The sequence below is a fragment of the Pseudoliparis swirei genome, chromosome 15 (assembly GCF_029220125.1).
Source record: "Pseudoliparis swirei isolate HS2019 ecotype Mariana Trench chromosome 15, NWPU_hadal_v1, whole genome shotgun sequence".
NCBI lineage: Eukaryota > Metazoa > Chordata > Actinopteri > Perciformes > Liparidae > Pseudoliparis > Pseudoliparis swirei.
In genome coordinates, this window is record NC_079402.1 from 21,737,837 (window position 1) to 21,755,293 (window position 17,457).

A 17,457-nucleotide genomic window follows, 5' to 3' on the forward strand; every position below is an offset into this window, starting at 1 on the left:
TCAGTACTGTCTTATAGACACACACACACCCTCAGTACTGTCTTACAGGACACACACACACCCTCAGTACTGACTTATAGACACACACACACCCTCAGTACTGTCTTACAGGACACACACACCCTCAGTACTGTCTTATAGACACACACACACCCTCAGTACTGTCTTACAGGACACACACACCCTCAGTACTGTCTTATAGACACACACACACCCTCAGTACTGACTTACAGGACACACACACCCTCAGTACTGACTTATAGACACACACACACCCTCAGTACTGTCTTACAGGACACACACACACCCTCAGTACTGACTTATAGACACACACACACCCTCAGTACTGTCTTATAGACACACACACACCCTCAGTACTGTCTTACAGGACACACACACACCCTCAGTACTGACTTATAGACACACACACACCCTCAGTACTGTCTTACAGGACACACACACCCTCAGTACTGTCTTATAGACACACACACACCCTCAGTACTGACTTACAGGACACACACACCCTCAGTACTGTCTTATAGACACACACACACCCTCAGTACTGTCTTATAGACACACACACACCCTCAGTACTGTCTTACAAACACACACACACCCTCAGTACTGACTTACAGGACACACACACCCTCAGTACTGTCTTATAGACACACACACACCCTCAGTACTGTCTTACAGGACACACACACACCCTCAGTACTGTCTTACAGGACACACACACACCCTCAGTACTGACTTATAGACACACACACACCCTCAGCACTGTCTTACAGGACACACACACCCTCAGTACTGTCTTATAGACACACACACACCCTCAGTACTGATTTACAGGACACACACACCCTCAGTACTGTCTTATAGACACACACACACCCTCAGTACTGTCTTACAAACACACACACACCCTCAGTACTGTCTTATAGACACACACACACCCTCAGTACTGACTTATAAACACACACACACCCTCAGTACAGTCTTATAAACACCCACACACCCTCAGTACTGACTTACAGGACACACACACACCCTCAGTACTGTCTTATAGACACACACACACCCTCAGTACTGTCTTATAGACACACACACACCCTCAGTACTGTCTTACAAACACACACACACCCTCAGTACTGACTTACAGGACACACTCACACCCTCAGTACTGTCTTATAGACACACACACACCCTCAGTACTGTCTTATAGACACACACACACCCTCAGTACTGTCTTACAAACACACACACCCTCAGTACTGTCTTATAAACACACACACACCCTCAGTACTGTCTTATAGACACACACACACCCTCAGTACTGACTTACAGGACACACACACCCTCAGTACTGTCTTATAGACACACACACCCTCAGTACTGTCTTATAGACACACACACACCCTCAGTACTGTCTTACAAACACACACACACCCTCAGTACTGTCTTATAAACACACACACCCTCAGTACTGTCTTATAGACACACACACACCCTCAGTACTGACTTACAGGACACACACACCCTCAGTACTGTCTTATAGACACACACACACCCTCAGTACTGTCTTATAGACACACACACACCCTCAGTACTGACTTACAGGACACACACACCCTCAGTACTGTCTTATAGACACACACACACCCTCAGTACTGTCTTACAGGACACACACACCCTCAGTACTGTCTTATAGACACACACACACCCTCAGTACTGCCTTACAAACACACACACACCCTCAGTACTGACTTACAGGACACACACCCTCAGTACTGTCTTATAGACACACACACACCCTCAGTACTGTCTTACAAACACACACACACCCTCAGTACTGTCTTATAGACACACACACACCCTCAGTACTGACTTATAAACACACACACACCCTCAGTACAGTCTTATAAACACCCACACACCCTCAGTACTGACTTACAGGACACACACACACCCTCAGTACTGTCTTATAGACACACACCCTCAGTACTGTCTTATAGACACACACACACCCTCAGTACTGTCTTATAGACACACACACACCCTCAGTACTGTCTTACAAACACACACACACCCTCAGTACTGACTTACAGGACACACACCCTCAGTACTGTCTTATAGACACACACACCCTCAGTACTGTCTTATAGACACACACACACCCTCAGTACTGTCTTATAGACACACACACACCCTCAGTACTGTCTTACAAACACACACACACCCTCAGTACTGTCTTATAAACACACACACACCCTCAGTACTGACTTACAGGACACACACACCCTCAGTACTGTCTTATAGACACACACACACCCTCAGTACTGTCTTACAAACACACACACACCCTCAGTACTGACTTACAGGACACACACACACCCTCAGTACTGTCTTATAGACACACACACCCTCAGTACTGTCTTATAGACACACACACACCCTCAGTACTGTCTTACAAACACACACACACCCTCAGTACTGTCTTATAAACACACACACACCCTCAGTACTGTCTTATAGACACACACACACCCTCAGTACTGACTTACAGGACACACACACCCTCAGTACTGTCTTATAGACACACACACACCCTCAGTACTGTCTTATAGACACACACACACACCCTCAGTACTGTCTTACAAACACACACACACCCTCAGTACTGTCTTATAAACACACACACACCCTCAGTACTGTCTTATAGACACACACACACACCCTCAGTACTGACTTACAGGACACACACACACCCTCAGTACTGTCTTATAGACACACACACACCCTCAGTACTGTCTTATAGACACACACACACACCCTCAGTACTGACTTACAGGACACACACACCCTCAGTACTGTCTTATAGACACACACACACCCTCAGTACTGTCTTACAGGACACACACACCCTCAGTACTGTCTTATAGACACACACACACCCTCAGTACTGCCTTACAAACACACACACACCCTCAGTACTGACTTACAGGACACACACCCTCAGTACTGTCTTATAGACACACACACACCCTCAGTACTGTCTTACAAACACACACACACCCTCAGTACTGTCTTATAAACACCCACACACCCTCAGTACTGTCTTACAGGACACACACACACCCTCAGTACTGACTTATAAACACACACACACCCTCAGTACTGTCTTACAGGACACACACACACCCTCAGTACTGACTTATAAACACACACACACCCTCAGTACTGTCTTACAGGACACACACACACCCTCAGTACTGACTTATAAACACACACACACCCTCAGTACTGTCTTACAGGACACACACACACCCTCAGTACTGTCTTATAGACACACACACACCCTCAGTACTGTCTTATAAACACACACACACCCTCAGTACTGACTTACAGGACACACACACCCTCAGTACTGACTTACAGGACACACACACCCTCAGTACTGACTTATAAACACCCACACACCCTCAGTACTGTCTTACAGGACACACACACACACCCTCAGTACTGTCTTACAGGACACACACACACACCCTCAGTACTGTCTTATAAACACACACACACCCTCAGTACTGACTTATAAACACACACACACCCTCAGTACTGTCTTACAGGACACACACACACCCTCAGTACTGACTTATAAACACACACACACCCTCAGTACTGTCTTACAGGACACACACACATCCTCAGTACTGTCTTATAGACACACACACCCTCAGTACTGTCTTATAAACACACACACACCCTCAGTACTGACTTACAGGACACACACACCCTCAGTACTGACTTATAAACACCCACACACCCTCAGTACTGTCTTACAGGACACACACACACACCCTCAGTACTGTCTTACAAACACACACACACCCTCAGTACTGTCTTACAAACACACACACACCCTCAGTACTGTCTTACAGGACACACACACACCCTCAGTACTGACTTATAAACACACACATACCCTCAGTACTGTCTTACAGGACACACACACCCTCAGTACTGTCTTACAAACACACACACCCTCAGTACTGTCTTACAAACACACCCTCAGTACTGACTTACAGGACACACACACCCTCAGTACTGACTTATAAACACACACACACCCTCAGTACTGTCTTATAGACACACACACCCTCAGTACTGTCTTATAAACACACACACACCCTCAGTACTGACTTACAGGACACACACACCCTCAGTACTGACTTACAGGACACACACACCCTTAGTACTGACTTACAGGACACACACACCCTCAGTACTGACTTATAAACACACACACACCCTCAGTACTGTCTTATAAACACACACACACCCTCAGTACTGTCTTACAGGACACACACACACCCTCAGTACTGTCTTACAGGACACACACACACCCTCAGTATTGTCTTACAGGACACACACACCCTCAGTACTGACTTACAGGACACACACACACCCTCAGTACTGTCTTATAGACACACACACACACCCTCAGTACTGTCTTATAGACACACACACACCCTCAGTACTGTCTTACAGGACACACACACACCCTCAGTACTGTCTTATAAACACACACACACCCTCAGTACTGACTTACAGGACACACACACACCCTCAGTACTGACTTATAAACACACACACACCCTCAGTACTGACTTACAGGACACACACACCCTTGGTACTGACTTACAGGACACACACACCCTCAGTACTGACTTACAGGACACACACACACCCTCAGTACTGTCTTATAGACACATACACCCTCAGTACTGTCTTAAAGACACACACACACCCTCAGTACTGTCTTATAAACACACACACACCCTCAGTACTGACTTACAGGACACACACACCCTCAGTACTGACTTACAGGGCACACACACCCTCAGTACTGACTTACAGGACACACACACACCCTCAGTACTGACTTACAGGACACACACACCCTTAGTACTGACTTACAGGACACACACAACCTCAGTACTGACTTATAGACACACACACCCTCAGTACTGTCTTACAGGACACACACACCCTCAGTACTGACTTGCAGGACACACACACCCTCAGTACTGACTTACAGGACACACACACCCTCAGTACTGACTTACAGGACACACACACACCCTCAGTACTGTCTTATAGACACATACACCCTCAGTACTGTCTTAAAGACACACACACACCCTCAGTACTGTCTTATAAACACACACACACCCTCAGTACTGACTTACAGGACACACACACCCTCAGTACTGACTTACAGGACACACACACCCTCAGTACTGACTTACAGGACACACACACACCCTCAGTACTGACTTACAGGACACACACACCCTTAGTACTGACTTACAGGACACACACAACCTCAGTACTGACTTACAGGACACACACACCCTTAGTACTGTCTTATAGACACACACACCCTCAGTACTGTCTTACAGGACACACACACCCTCAGTACTGACTTGCAGGACACACACACCCTCAGTACTGACTTACAGGACACCAGCACAGACCAACACTCTCTCAGACACACACCTTGTGGTTGTGGCTCTCGAGCTGCTGATGAAGACTCTGGTAGCTCTTCTTCACCTGCTGCTTGTCTCGGATCAAAGTGGCCAAACGGTGCAGAGGACCCGAGTTCAGATCATCAGCGTGACTCCTCATGACCCGACCCAAGGCCTCCGTCTGCCGGATCACCTGAGACCAGGACTGTGAGAGAGAGAGAGACCAGGACTGACACAGAGACCAGGACTGACACAGAGACCAGGACACCGACAGGTGAGTCCTCTCACCTTGCTCACGGTGCTAACGTAATCAGCAGCTTCCTGTTTCTCTGTTTGCTGAGTCATGCTGAGCAGCAGAGCTGCGTACTCCTTATCGCTCTTCACGCGCAGGGTCAGAAAGCGCTTCACCGTCTCCAGCAGCTAGAGGGCGACACACAGGTACACAGGTAGAGAACAGAGAACCTGAACAGGTAGAGAACAGAGAACCTGGACAGGTAGAGAACAGAGAACCTGGACAGGTAGAGCACAGAGAACCTGGACAGGTAGAGCACAGAGAACCTGGACAGGTAGAGCACAGAGAACCTGGACAGGTAGAGAACAGAGAACCTGAACAGGTAGAGAACAGAGAACCTGGACAGGTAGAGAACAGAGAACCTGAACAGGTAGAGAACAGAGAACCTGGACAGGTAGAGAACAGAGAACCTGGACAGGTAGAGAACAGAGAACCTGGACAGGTAGAGAACAGAGAACCTGGACAGGTAGAGAACAGAGAACCTGGACAGGTAGAGAACAGAGAACCTGGACAGGTAGAGAACAGAGAACCTGAACAGGTAGAGAACAGAGAACCTGGACAGGTAGAGAACAGAGAACCTGGACAGGTAGAGAACATAGAACCTGAACAGGTAGAGAACAGAGAACCTGAACAGGTAGAGAACAGAGAACCTGAGCAGGTAGAGAACATAGAACCTGAGCAGGTAGAGAACATAGAACCTGAACAGGTAGAGAACAGAGAACCTGAACAGGTAGAGAACAGAGAACCTGAGCAGGTAGAGAACAGAGAACCTGGACAGGTAGAGCACAGAGAACCTGGACAGGTAGAGAACAGAGAACCTGGACAGGTAGAGAACAGAGAACCTGGACAGGTAGAGAACAGAGAACTTGGACAGGTAGAGAACAGAGAACCTGGACAGGTAGAGAACAGAGAACCTGGACAGGTAGAGAACAGAGAACCTGAGCAGGTAGAGCACAGAGAACCTGGACAGGTAGAGCACAGAGAACCTGGACAGGTAGAGAACAGAGAACCTGAGCAGGTAGAGAACAGAGAACCTGAGCAGGTAGAGAACAGAGAACCTGAGCAGGTAGAGAACAGAGAACCTGAGCAGGTAGAGAACAGAGAACCTGGACAGGTAGAGAACAGAGAACCTGAGCAGGTAGAGAACAGAGAACCTGGACAGGTAGAGAACAGAGAACCTGGACAGGTAGAGAACAGAGAACCTGAACAGGTAGAGAACAGAGAACCTGAGCAGGTAGAGCACAGAGAACCTGGACAGGTAGAGCACAGAGAACCTGGACAGGTAGAGAACAGAGAACCTGGACAGGTAGAGCACAGAGAACCTGGACAGGTAGAGAACAGAGAACCTGGACAGGTAGAGCACAGAGAACCTGGACAGGTAGAGAACAGAGAACCTGAGCAGGTAGAGAACAGAGAACCTGGACAGGTAGAGAACAGAGAACCTGGACAGGTAGAGAACAGAGAACCTGAGCAGGTAGAGAACAGAGAACCTGAGCAGGTAGAGAACAGAGAACCTGAGCAGGTAGAGAACAGTGAACCTGAGCAGGTAGAGAACAGAGAACCTGGACAGGTAGAGAACAGAGAACCTGAGCAGGTAGAGAACAGAGAACCTGGACAGGTAGAGAACAGAGAACCTGAACAGGTAGAGAACAGAGAACCTGAACAGGTAGAGAACAGAGAACCTGGACAGGTAGAGAACAGAGAACCTGAGCAGGTAGAGAACAGAGTGTAACTTGTACCTTTAACTCCCAGTCCTGCAGCTTCAATAATCCCTCGTGGGAATTCCTTAAATCCCGACCGAACCCCATCCTGGATCACACTCTCTCTCTCTCTCTCTCTCTCACACACACACACACACACACACACACACACACACACACACAGACACACACACTTTCTCTCTCTAACAGCGAGGGCGAGCGGGGGGTGATGTCATGGTCATCTGTGGAGTAACACAGATTATTAGTTGGAGGTCATAAACACATTTAAATAAGTAGAAGTTCACAAAGCTTCTTCAAGCGAATGTTTCCTCAACGTTTCACCTGTAACTTCCTGTTTTAAGTAACAAGTGTTTACATAACAACGTCAGGCAGATAAACAATGATATTTATAACTTTGTGTTAAACCTTTAAATATCCTCCATGTTTTACATTAAAGTTCAAAAGCTCCTTCAACGACTTTAAACACTTGTAAGCAGAGAGTGGAGCTAAGCTAACGCTAGCCGCTCCCTCCCATCGGAAACACCGGGACGTGAAGCTAGCCGGCTAGCGGCCTCTGTTTACCTCGCTCCTAAACAACGACAAACAAACAAGTAAACAACCGGACACACACAGGCTCACGGTGCTCGGGAGGAACAGAACCGGAAGCAGGCGGAGAGTCGAGGATCAGCGTCGGTGTTTCCCCCCGTCTCCTCCGCGCAGTGCTCCCCTCGGCCGCGGCTCTGCGGGCCTGTGTCCGGTCACCGCGCTGCTCTGCCGTCCTCCGCCCGGCTCATTCCCTCCGCTGCTCCGGGCTCTCTGCGCGGTTTCACGGGTTCTTCCCTCCGGTCGTCCGGCTGCAGCTAACAGGCTAACAGGGAGGGGCTTCCGGCGGAAACGGAAGTGTGTGAGTGAGTGTGTGAGCGTGCGTGTTTGTTTGTGTGAATATTGAAGTGGAAGTGCATTAATTATTAAAGTTTTTTATTTCCTCATTAAATTATTTAGATTGTATTTATCTATTAAGTTTATTTATTCATTAATTTAAGTTTTAGCAATAATTTTAAAGATGCATTATCTCTCCTGACCAGCAGGGGGCGACTACTCTGGTTGTATAGAAGTCTATGCTTCATGTGTTAAAGCTGCATTCTCTCTCCTGACCACCAGGAGGCGACTCCTCTGGTTGTATAGAAGTCTATATAATGACTACTTCCCTCAGTAAACATTGTAAACATGAGTTTATGTCTCAGTCTCTAGTTTTTAGTCTTCTTCTATACTGATGTCATCATTTAGGACATTATGGTCTGTAGTCAGACCATAAAGCAGGGGACACTTTAGGGGCGGGGCTACAGGTGATTGACAGGTCTCTACATCTCCTCACTCCTCCTCACTCGTCACTTCCGGTTTGATAACACACAACATGGTTGAAAGTAGTTTCGTCTCCAACATTTACTCTGGAGGTGAAGATAAAGAGACGGAACCTCCCGTTAGTCAACAGACGCTCCTGGGGGGCGGGGCCTGAGGCTCAGGGGGCGTGTCCTTTCTGCTCCGTCTCCAACTCAGCAGACTTGTCCTGACCAATCAGCTTCCCTGTGACAAGCGACAGGCAGCTAGGGGCGTGACTTGTACTCCCGCGTGTGTGTGCGCGCGTGCTTCTGCGCGCGTGCGACACACAGAGCCGCGTCTGTTCGTCACAACAATGGCGGCTCCCGAGGAGCTCCTCGCGCCCAGAGGGTCGCTGCGGGCCGGGAGAGTGACTGACAGGCGGCCCGTCTAGTTACCTGCCAACAAGTCTCTGACCGCAGCTTCTCGGGTGTTTGTTTTACCTGTACAAGCTGTAGACCCAGCCAATAGGAGCAGAGAGTGGGCGGGGCTTGTGGGGGAGGAATGAAAGCAGAGTTTCTGTCTAACCGGTTGATGGCGGACCGCCTCCACAGCCTCACTGTAAATGTTATTAAACTAAAGGAGCCTTCATTATGATTATATAATGTTCTGTTCTACTTCAATATGATTATATAATGTTCTGTTCTACTTCATTGTGATTATATAATGTTCTTTTCTACTTGATTTAAAACATGCAGACACAAAACAACAGAGAGATTTCATATGATGCTGCAGGAGAAGTTACATCAGAGCTCCTCATGAGCAGAGAGGGGGAGGAGCCAACAGGTGGAGCAGGTTAGGGCGAGGCAGGGAGAATCAGTTTCATGGGTACTTGATCACATGACGTCAGAGGAAACACGGATTAACAGCAGAACCACTAGTAAAGGAGAAGAAGAAAGAGGGGAAACAGCCAAAGAATAAGTTTGTGTTTCCTCTTAGAGAAAGAAAGAGGAAGAAGAAGAAGAAGACCACATGACGTCAGAGGAAACACGGATTAAAAATACGAAGAACAGCAGAACCACTAGTAAAGGAGAAGAAAAAAGAGGGTAAACAGCCAAAGAATAAGTTTGTGTTTCCTCTTAGAGAAAGAAAGAGGAAGAAGAAGAAGAAGAAGAAGAAGAAGAAGAAGAAGAAGAAGAAGAATAAGCTTCTCCTCGTGAACAGGTGAGTCTGATGAAGTAAACTTCAGTTTTTCAGAGTTATTTATATAAATACACAAAACACAGAGACTCACCTGATATTAACTAATAATGTATAGATGTGTGTTTGTGTCTGTCTTTGTCAATGTCTGTGTCAATGTGTGTGTGTGTGTGTATATGTCTTTGTCAATGTGTCTGTGTGTCTGTCAATGTGTGTGTCTATGGGTGTGTGTTTGTGTCTATGTGTGTGTGTGTTTATGTGTTTGTGTCAATGTGTGTGTGTCTGTGTCAATGTGTGTGTGTCTGTGTCAGTGTGTGTGTGTCTATGGATGTGTGTTTGTGTCTATGTGTGTGTGTCTGAATTTATAGTACACAATGTATCAGTTCATCATTCTCTCCTCTTACAGTTCTCTCGCCTGGACGTCTTCTGATTGGACGGCTTCTGATTGGACGGCTTCCTGATTGGACGGCTTCTGATTGGACAGCTTCTGATTGGACGGCTTCTGATTGGACGGCGTCACCATGTCATCAAACATCCACGTCTCCCCTGACAACCCGTACGGTCAGGTGACCATCCCCCGGGCCAAGCTCCGCCTCTCCGATGACGGCGGCATGGTGATAGCCAATCCCATGGCGCTGAGCAGCAACGACTTGAACCCGTATGTGTCAAGCTCCTCCCCCCCGCCCTACGTGGTGAAGGAGGCCGGCGGGGAGGAGGTGGGGGGGAGGTGCCCCACCTGCTGCTACCGCTGCCGGAGGAGGAAGTGACGTCACAGCAGCAGGAAGTGATGTCACAGCAGCAGGAAGTCACGTCACAGGCAAGAAACAGTGATTTTCATCGCTAACGTGTCTCCTAGCTCCTCCCAGCGAGGACGTAAGGAAGAGGAAGAGAGAACAAACTCTCCCCCCCCCCGCCTCCCCCTGTCTCCCCGTCCCCTCTGCCCCCTCCCCCCTCTCCTCCCCCTGTCTTCCTGCCCCTCCTCCCCCCATCTCCCGTCCCTCCCCTCTCCTCCCCTGTCTTCCTGCCCCTCCATCTCCCGTCCCTCCCCTCTCCTCCCCTGTCTTCCTGCCCCTGCCCCTCCTCCCCTCTCCTCCCCCATCTCCCGTCCCTCTGTCCTCCTCCCCTCTCCTCCCCATCTCCCCGTCCCTCTGCCCACCGTCCCTCCCCTCTCCTCCCCTGTCTTCCTGCCCCTCCTCCCCCATCTCCCCTCCCTCCCCTCTCCTCCCCTGTCTTCCTGCCCCTCCTCCCCCATCTCCCCATCCCTCCCCTCCCCGTCTTCCTGCCCCTCCTCCCCCATCTCCCCGTCCCTCCCCTCTCCTCCCCTGTCTTCCTGCCCCTCCTCCCCCATCTCCCGTCCCTCCCCTCTCCTCCCCTGTCTTCCTGCCCCTCCCCTCTCCCTGTCTTCCTGCCCCTCCTCCCCCATCTCCCCGTCCCCTCCCCCCCCCCTGTCTTCCTGTCCCCTCGTCCCCCTGTCCCTCGCTGTGCATCTTCTGGTGTTCATGTTTCTACTTCCTGTTTGTTGAAACATTTAAATATTTAAAGTGCTGCAGGATCTTCCACTGGAGAAGCCCCGGGACACGAGTAGATTAATCATTATAATTATAATAATTATAGTTATAATGAAGGGTGGGATTTTTTTTACATATATAAAAAAAAAGATGCAATAACCTTTTTTATTTAATATCCATAATTATTATAATTCTTTGGAACAACTTTCACATTTTCATTAATTATACATTAATATGCATCCTTTATTGCTCATTATTGATTATTGTTTTTGGGAGAGCGATGATGTCGTCGGGCAGATTCTGAAGGTGCTCCTGAGTGATCCATCCCATAATGTCTGATCAAACCTTCTCTGCTCACGAAACAACTTTGTGATGTTTTTGTATTTTATCTATATTTTATATTTTATACATTTTTCCTTCTTCTTAACAAATCACTTGATTCTTAAGTGAATTATTTTGATGTTCCGGAGGTTTCCGACAGTATTTATGAGTTCTCACAACATGATTTCGAACATTTGAGTATGAAGGAGTTCTTAAACTTAAAGAATGTAATCAAGTGAATGAAGAAATAAAGACGATGAATGTGTTTGTTTCACGTCGTGTTGTTTATTCATGAATGTTTATAAACATTTAAAATATTAGAATATTTATTATATTATATCATATTTTCTCTCCGACTGGCTGTTGTTTATTGAATTGATTGGTGAGGGTAATTAATATTAAATAGAATTTTATGATTCATAATAATAATAAAGATATAAATGTTCTTTCATCTCAACTTTCATTATCCCTCATAATAAAAGTTATTATTCATAATAAATATAAGTAATTATTGTAATGAACTTCAATCATTTTCATTTAATTAAATTATCTCTTATAATAAACTTTATTATTTTTAATAATGAACTCTTTTATATATCATTAAATATTATTTCTTATAATAACATTTATTTGTGATCATTTATCTTTATTATTTTGTATCATAAAATGTATAAGTTTTTATATTTACCTTTATAATTTCTCATATTTAACTTTTAATCTCATTAACATTAATTTTCATTATGAAATTTTTTTTTTTAACTACTAATTATCTGAATAAACTTTATTAATTATCTGTTTGATTCTCTGTGTGTCTCTGTTGCTAGGCAGCCTCAGTCAGTGAGCTGTAACCTGAGCGCTGCTCCACTTTCTATTGGCCGATCGGGTTACAGGTCAGCTATCGATCGTTTAAACTTTTAATGATATTTTAATATGATTATGTGAAATATTTGACAGTATTAAATGTTTGGCGATAATATTTATACTTTATGTTTATTCACATATTAAATTTATATTATCTACATAAATATAAAAGCTGGTGTTAAAACGGTTTACAAAATATGTTTTATTATTTTTAGTTTGGATCATTTTATATATTTAATTTCTAAATTGTACAGGAAATATTTAATATTTAGAGTTGTTGCTGTATTTTTTTAAAATGTGCGCATCTAAATGTCTTTTTGATAAATTGTTTCTTTCAAATAAGTACTTAGCATTTTAAAGATGAGAATGACGCATTATATTGTTTATTGAAGTTATCTTTACTTCCTGTTTATAAATAATAAGAGACGTTCAGGGTCGGCCGAGCGAGGCTGAATTATTGACGAAGGCCTCTCTCTCTCTCTCCTTCTCTCTCTCTGTCTCTCTCTCTCTCCCCCCTCTCTCTCTCTGTCTCTCTCTCTCTGTCTCTCTCCCTCTCTCTCTCCTTCTCTCACTCTGTCTCTCTCTCTCTCCCCCCCCCTCTCTCTCTCCCTCTCTCTCCCCCTCTCTCTCTGAGGAAGAACAAACACAGAAGAAGAAAACAGTCGAGACAGAAGAAGAAGAGATGAAAGAAAAGGAGAGAAGTGAGGAGGAAAGGAAGCGGTGAGAATAAACAAGAGAAACAGCTGAACATAAAACCTGAAGGGAATGAAAGAGAGCTGCAGGAAAAGAAGAGAAGAAGAAAAGAAACTCATATAGAGGAAAGGGAAAAAAGAGTCAACTGGAATAAAAGAGAGAGAAGAAGAAACAACACTAAACCAGAAGAAGACGTGATGTGAATAAAGGAGAAGAAGAGGTGAGTTCTGTCCAATCACAGCGCAGCAGCTCGGTGTCACTTCACCTGTTCCTTCATTTAGTTGTGATTCATATTCAATACAAATAAATGAACAAATACATGAACCCACAGAGAAGAAGAAGTTTCTTCGTAATCAATAAAATAAAATGTTTAATTATTAGTTTCATATCAGCGAGTTTGTTAATATATAAATATAAATGTTTTATCGTGTGAAATGTTCTGTCATCGTTTGAATACGTCGTTTAGTGAACAACGGAGACTTGAGGCTAGTTAATGCCAGCTAATGCTAACATTAGCTAATGTGAGCTCATGCTAACACTATCTAATGCCAGCTAATGCTAACACTAGTTAATGCGGAGTAACGATAACACTTGCTAATACCAGCTAATGCTAAAACTAGCTAATGCCAGCTAACGCTAACACTAGCTAATGCTAACACTAGTTAATACGAGCTAAAATTAATACCAGTTAATAAAATTAATATTCTCCCTTTGACTTTTCTTCCTGTTTGTTAGAACAAAATGTCTGACGACAGAAAAGAAGAAGAGGAAGAGGAAGAGGAGGAGGAAGTGACCTGTCAGCCCCTGCCCCCTCGCCCCCCCTCTCTTGCCGCGGACACAATGACATCACTGAGGAGGCGGGACCTGGCGTGCATCGTGTGCTTCGGCAGCTACGACCTGGCGACGCGGTTGCCACGGCGACTGCACTGTGGCCACGCCTTCTGCCAGGCCTGCCTGAAGAGGCTGGACACGGTCATCAACGAGCAGGTGAGCAATGAGGTCATCAACGAGCAGGTGAGCAATGAGGTCATCAACGAGCAGGTGAGCAATGAGGTCATCAACAAGCAGGTGAGCAATGAGGTCATTAAAGAGCAGGTGAGCAATGAGGTCATCAACGAGCAGGTGAGCGATGAGGTCATTAAAGAGCAGGTGAGCGATGAGGTCATCAACAAGCAGGTGAGCAATGAGGTCATCAACAAGCAGGTGAGCAATGAGGTCATTAAAGAGCAGGTGAGCAATGAGGTCATCAACGAGCAGGTGAGCGATGAGGTCATTAAAGAGCAGGTGAGCAATGAGGTCATCAACGAGCAGGTGAGCAATGAGGTCATTAAAGAGCAGGTGAGCGATGAGGTCATCAATGAGCAGGTGAGCAACGAGGTCATCAACGAGCAGGTGAGCAATGAGGTCATTAAAGAGCAGGTGAGCGATGAGGTCATCAATGAGCAGGTGAGCAACGAGGTCATCAACGAGCAGGTGAGCAATGAGGTCATTAAAGAGCAGGTGAGCGATGAGGTCATTAAAGAGCAGGTGAGCGATGAGGTCATTAAAGAGCAGGTGAGCAATGAGGTCATCAACGAGCAGGTGAGCGATGAGGTCATTAAAGAGCAGGTGAGCGATGAGGTCATTAAAGAGCAGGTGAGTGATGAGGTCATCAACGAGCAGGTGAGCGATGAGGTCATTAAAGAGCAGGTGAGCGATGAGGTCATCAACGAGCAGGTGAGCGATGAGGTCATCAACGAGCAGGTGAGCAATGAGGTCATTAAAGAGCAGGTGAGCGATGAGGTCATTAAAGAGCAGGTGAGCAATGAGGTCATCAACGAGCAGGTGAGCGATGAGGTCATCAACGAGCAGGTGAGCGATGAGGTCATTAAAGAGCAGGTGAGCGATGAGGTCATCAACAAGCAGGTGAGCAATGAGGTCATCAACAAGCAGGTGAGCAATGAGGTCATTAAAGAGCAGGTGAGCAATGAGGTCATCAACGAGCAGGTGAGCGATGAGGTCATTAAAGAGCAGGTGAGCAATGAGGTCATCAACGAGCAGGTGAGCAATGAGGTCATTAAAGAGCAGGTGAGCGATGAGGTCATCAATGAGCAGGTGAGCAACGAGGTCATCAACGAGCAGGTGAGCAATGAGGTCATTAAAGAGCAGGTGAGCAATGAGGTCATCAACGAGCAGGTGAGCAATGAGGTCATCAACGAGCAGGTGAGCGATGAGGTCATTAAAGAGCAGGTGAGCGATGAGGTCATTAAAGAGCAGGTGAGCAATGAGGTCATCAACGAGCAGGTGAGCGATGAGGTCATTAAAGAGCAGGTGAGCGATGAGGTCATTAAAGAGCAGGTGAGTGATGAGGTCATCAACGAGCAGGTGAGCGATGAGGTCATTAAAGAGCAGGTGAGTGATGAGGTCATCAACGAGCAGGTGAGCGATGAGGTCATCAACGAGCAGGTGAGCAATGAGGTCATTAAAGAGCAGGTGAGCGATGAGGTCATTAAAGAGCAGGTGAGCAATGAGGTCATCAACGAGCAGGTGAGCAATGAGGTCATCAACAAGCAGGTGAGCAATGAGGTCATTAAAGAGCAGGTGAGCAATGAGGTCATTAAAGAGCAGTTGAGCAATGAGGTCATTAAAGAGCAGGTGAGCAATGAGGTCATTAAAGAGCAGTTGAGCAATGAGGTCATCAACGAGCAGGTGAGCGATGAGGTCATTAAAGAGCAGGTGAGCAATGAGGTCATCAACGAGCAGGTGAGCGATGAGGTCATTAAAGAGCAGTTGAGCAATGAGGTCAACAACAAGCAGGTGAGCGATGAGGTCATTAAAGAGCAGGTGAGCAATGAGGTCATCAACGAGCAGGTGAGCGATGAGGTCATCAACGAGCAGGTGAGCGATGAGGTCATTAAAGAGCAGGTGAGCAATGAGGTCATCAACAAGCAGGTGAGCGATGAGGTCATTAAAGAGCAGGTGAGCAATGAGGTCATCAACAAGCAGGTGAGCGATGAGGTCATTAAAGAGCAGGTGAGCAATGAGGTCATCAACGAGCAGGTGAGCAATGAGGTCATCAACGAGCAGGTGAGCGATGAGGTCATTAAAGAGCAGGTGAGCGATGAGGTCATTAAAGAGCAGGTGAGCAATGAGGTCATTAAAGAGCAGGTGAGCAATGAGGTCATCAACGAGCAGGTGAGCAATGAGGTCATCAACGAGCAGGTGAGCGATGAGGTCATTAAAGAGCAGGTGAGCAATGAGGTCATCAACGAGCAGGTGAGCGATGAGGTCATTAAAGAGCAGGTGAGCAATGAGGTCATTAAAGAGCAGGTGAGCAATGAGGTCATCAACGAGCAGGTGAGCAATGAGGTCATCAACGAGCAGGTGAGCGATGAGGTCATTAAAGAGCAGGTGAGCGATGAGGTCATTAAAGAGCAGGTGAGCAATGAGGTCATCAACGAGCAGGTGAGCAATGAGGTCATCAACGAGCAGGTGAGCGATGAGGTCATCAATGAGATAGTTGAAGTGTTAGTTTAATAGTAAACGATGAAGATAGTTGAAGTGTTTGAGTCAATCCAAGCAGATCAACGATGAGAAGTGAAAGCAGTTGAAGTGTCATCTAAAGTGAAACTCCCACAATGCTTTGCAGGCGTGGATCCCGTGTCCTCAGTGTCGACAGAACACGCCCCGGCCCAGAGGAGGCGCGGCGGGTCTGGACCTGGACCTGGCCTCCTTCCTGGGGGTGAAGGCCCAGCAGACCTCCTCCTGCTGCCCGTCCGCGGCCCAGGACGGGAAGCCGTGGCTGGGCAAGGAGCTGCCCGACGACAGCTGGTCCCACGGAGGTCTGGCGGAGCCGCGGTTCCACCGCTACGGGAGCTGCTGCCCGCCGCCGTCCTATTGGCTGTGCTGCTTATTCTGTTGCCCGGGGCGGGGCTAAGGCTGACCAATGAGAGCGCTCGCTTTAGTTGTTCTTTGTATTCCAAGTAGTGTCATAAAAACGCTTTAATAAAACAACATGTGACGTGTTTCTGAGGTTTATAATTTAGAAACAAGGA

The 17,457-nt window shown here is 46.7% G+C and overlaps 2 protein-coding genes across 4 annotated transcripts in view; one reads left to right on the plus strand and one right to left on the minus strand.

The window, feature by feature from the left end:
- The window catches only part of fer (fer (fps/fes related) tyrosine kinase), a 17,970-nt gene extending 9,500 nt beyond the window's left edge, over nucleotides 1–8,470 (minus strand). Inside the window, exons 1-4 of one of the 3 annotated variants that reach the window (XM_056432018.1) lie at nucleotides 8,155–8,470; nucleotides 7,563–7,765; nucleotides 5,820–5,951; nucleotides 5,563–5,736 (exon numbers count right to left, since the gene is read on the minus strand). In XM_056432018.1, the coding sequence (XP_056287993.1) occupies nucleotides 5,563–5,736; nucleotides 5,820–5,951; nucleotides 7,563–7,631 (375 nt within the window). In that variant the 5' untranslated portion in view covers nucleotides 7,632–7,765; nucleotides 8,155–8,470. The remainder of the gene's footprint in view (nucleotides 1–5,562; nucleotides 5,737–5,819; nucleotides 5,952–7,562; nucleotides 7,766–8,154) is intronic. The other 2 variants (XM_056432017.1, XM_056432016.1) reach the window with 2 other exon arrangements.
- Nucleotides 8,471–12,691: 4,221 nt separating this feature from the next.
- On the plus strand, nucleotides 12,692–17,429 carry rnf224 (ring finger protein 224). Its single transcript, XM_056433277.1, has 4 exons — nucleotides 12,692–12,759; nucleotides 13,380–13,643; nucleotides 14,159–14,410; nucleotides 17,052–17,429. The coding sequence occupies exons 3-4, from the start codon at nucleotides 14,165–14,167 to the stop codon at nucleotides 17,337–17,339; spliced, it is 534 nt and encodes a 177-aa protein (XP_056289252.1). The 5' UTR covers nucleotides 12,692–12,759; nucleotides 13,380–13,643; nucleotides 14,159–14,164; the 3' UTR covers nucleotides 17,340–17,429.
- Nucleotides 17,430–17,457: the final 28 nt, after the last annotated feature.

Coding starts and splice junctions, on each gene's coding strand:
- rnf224 (XM_056433277.1), top strand. CDS start 14,165: ATGTCTGACGACAGAAAAGAAGAAGAGGAAGAGGAAGAGGAGGAGGAA. Junction 14,411..17,051: donor ACACGGTCATCAACGAGCAG/GTGAGCAATGAG, acceptor AATGCTTTGCAG/GCGTGGATCCCGTGTCCTCA.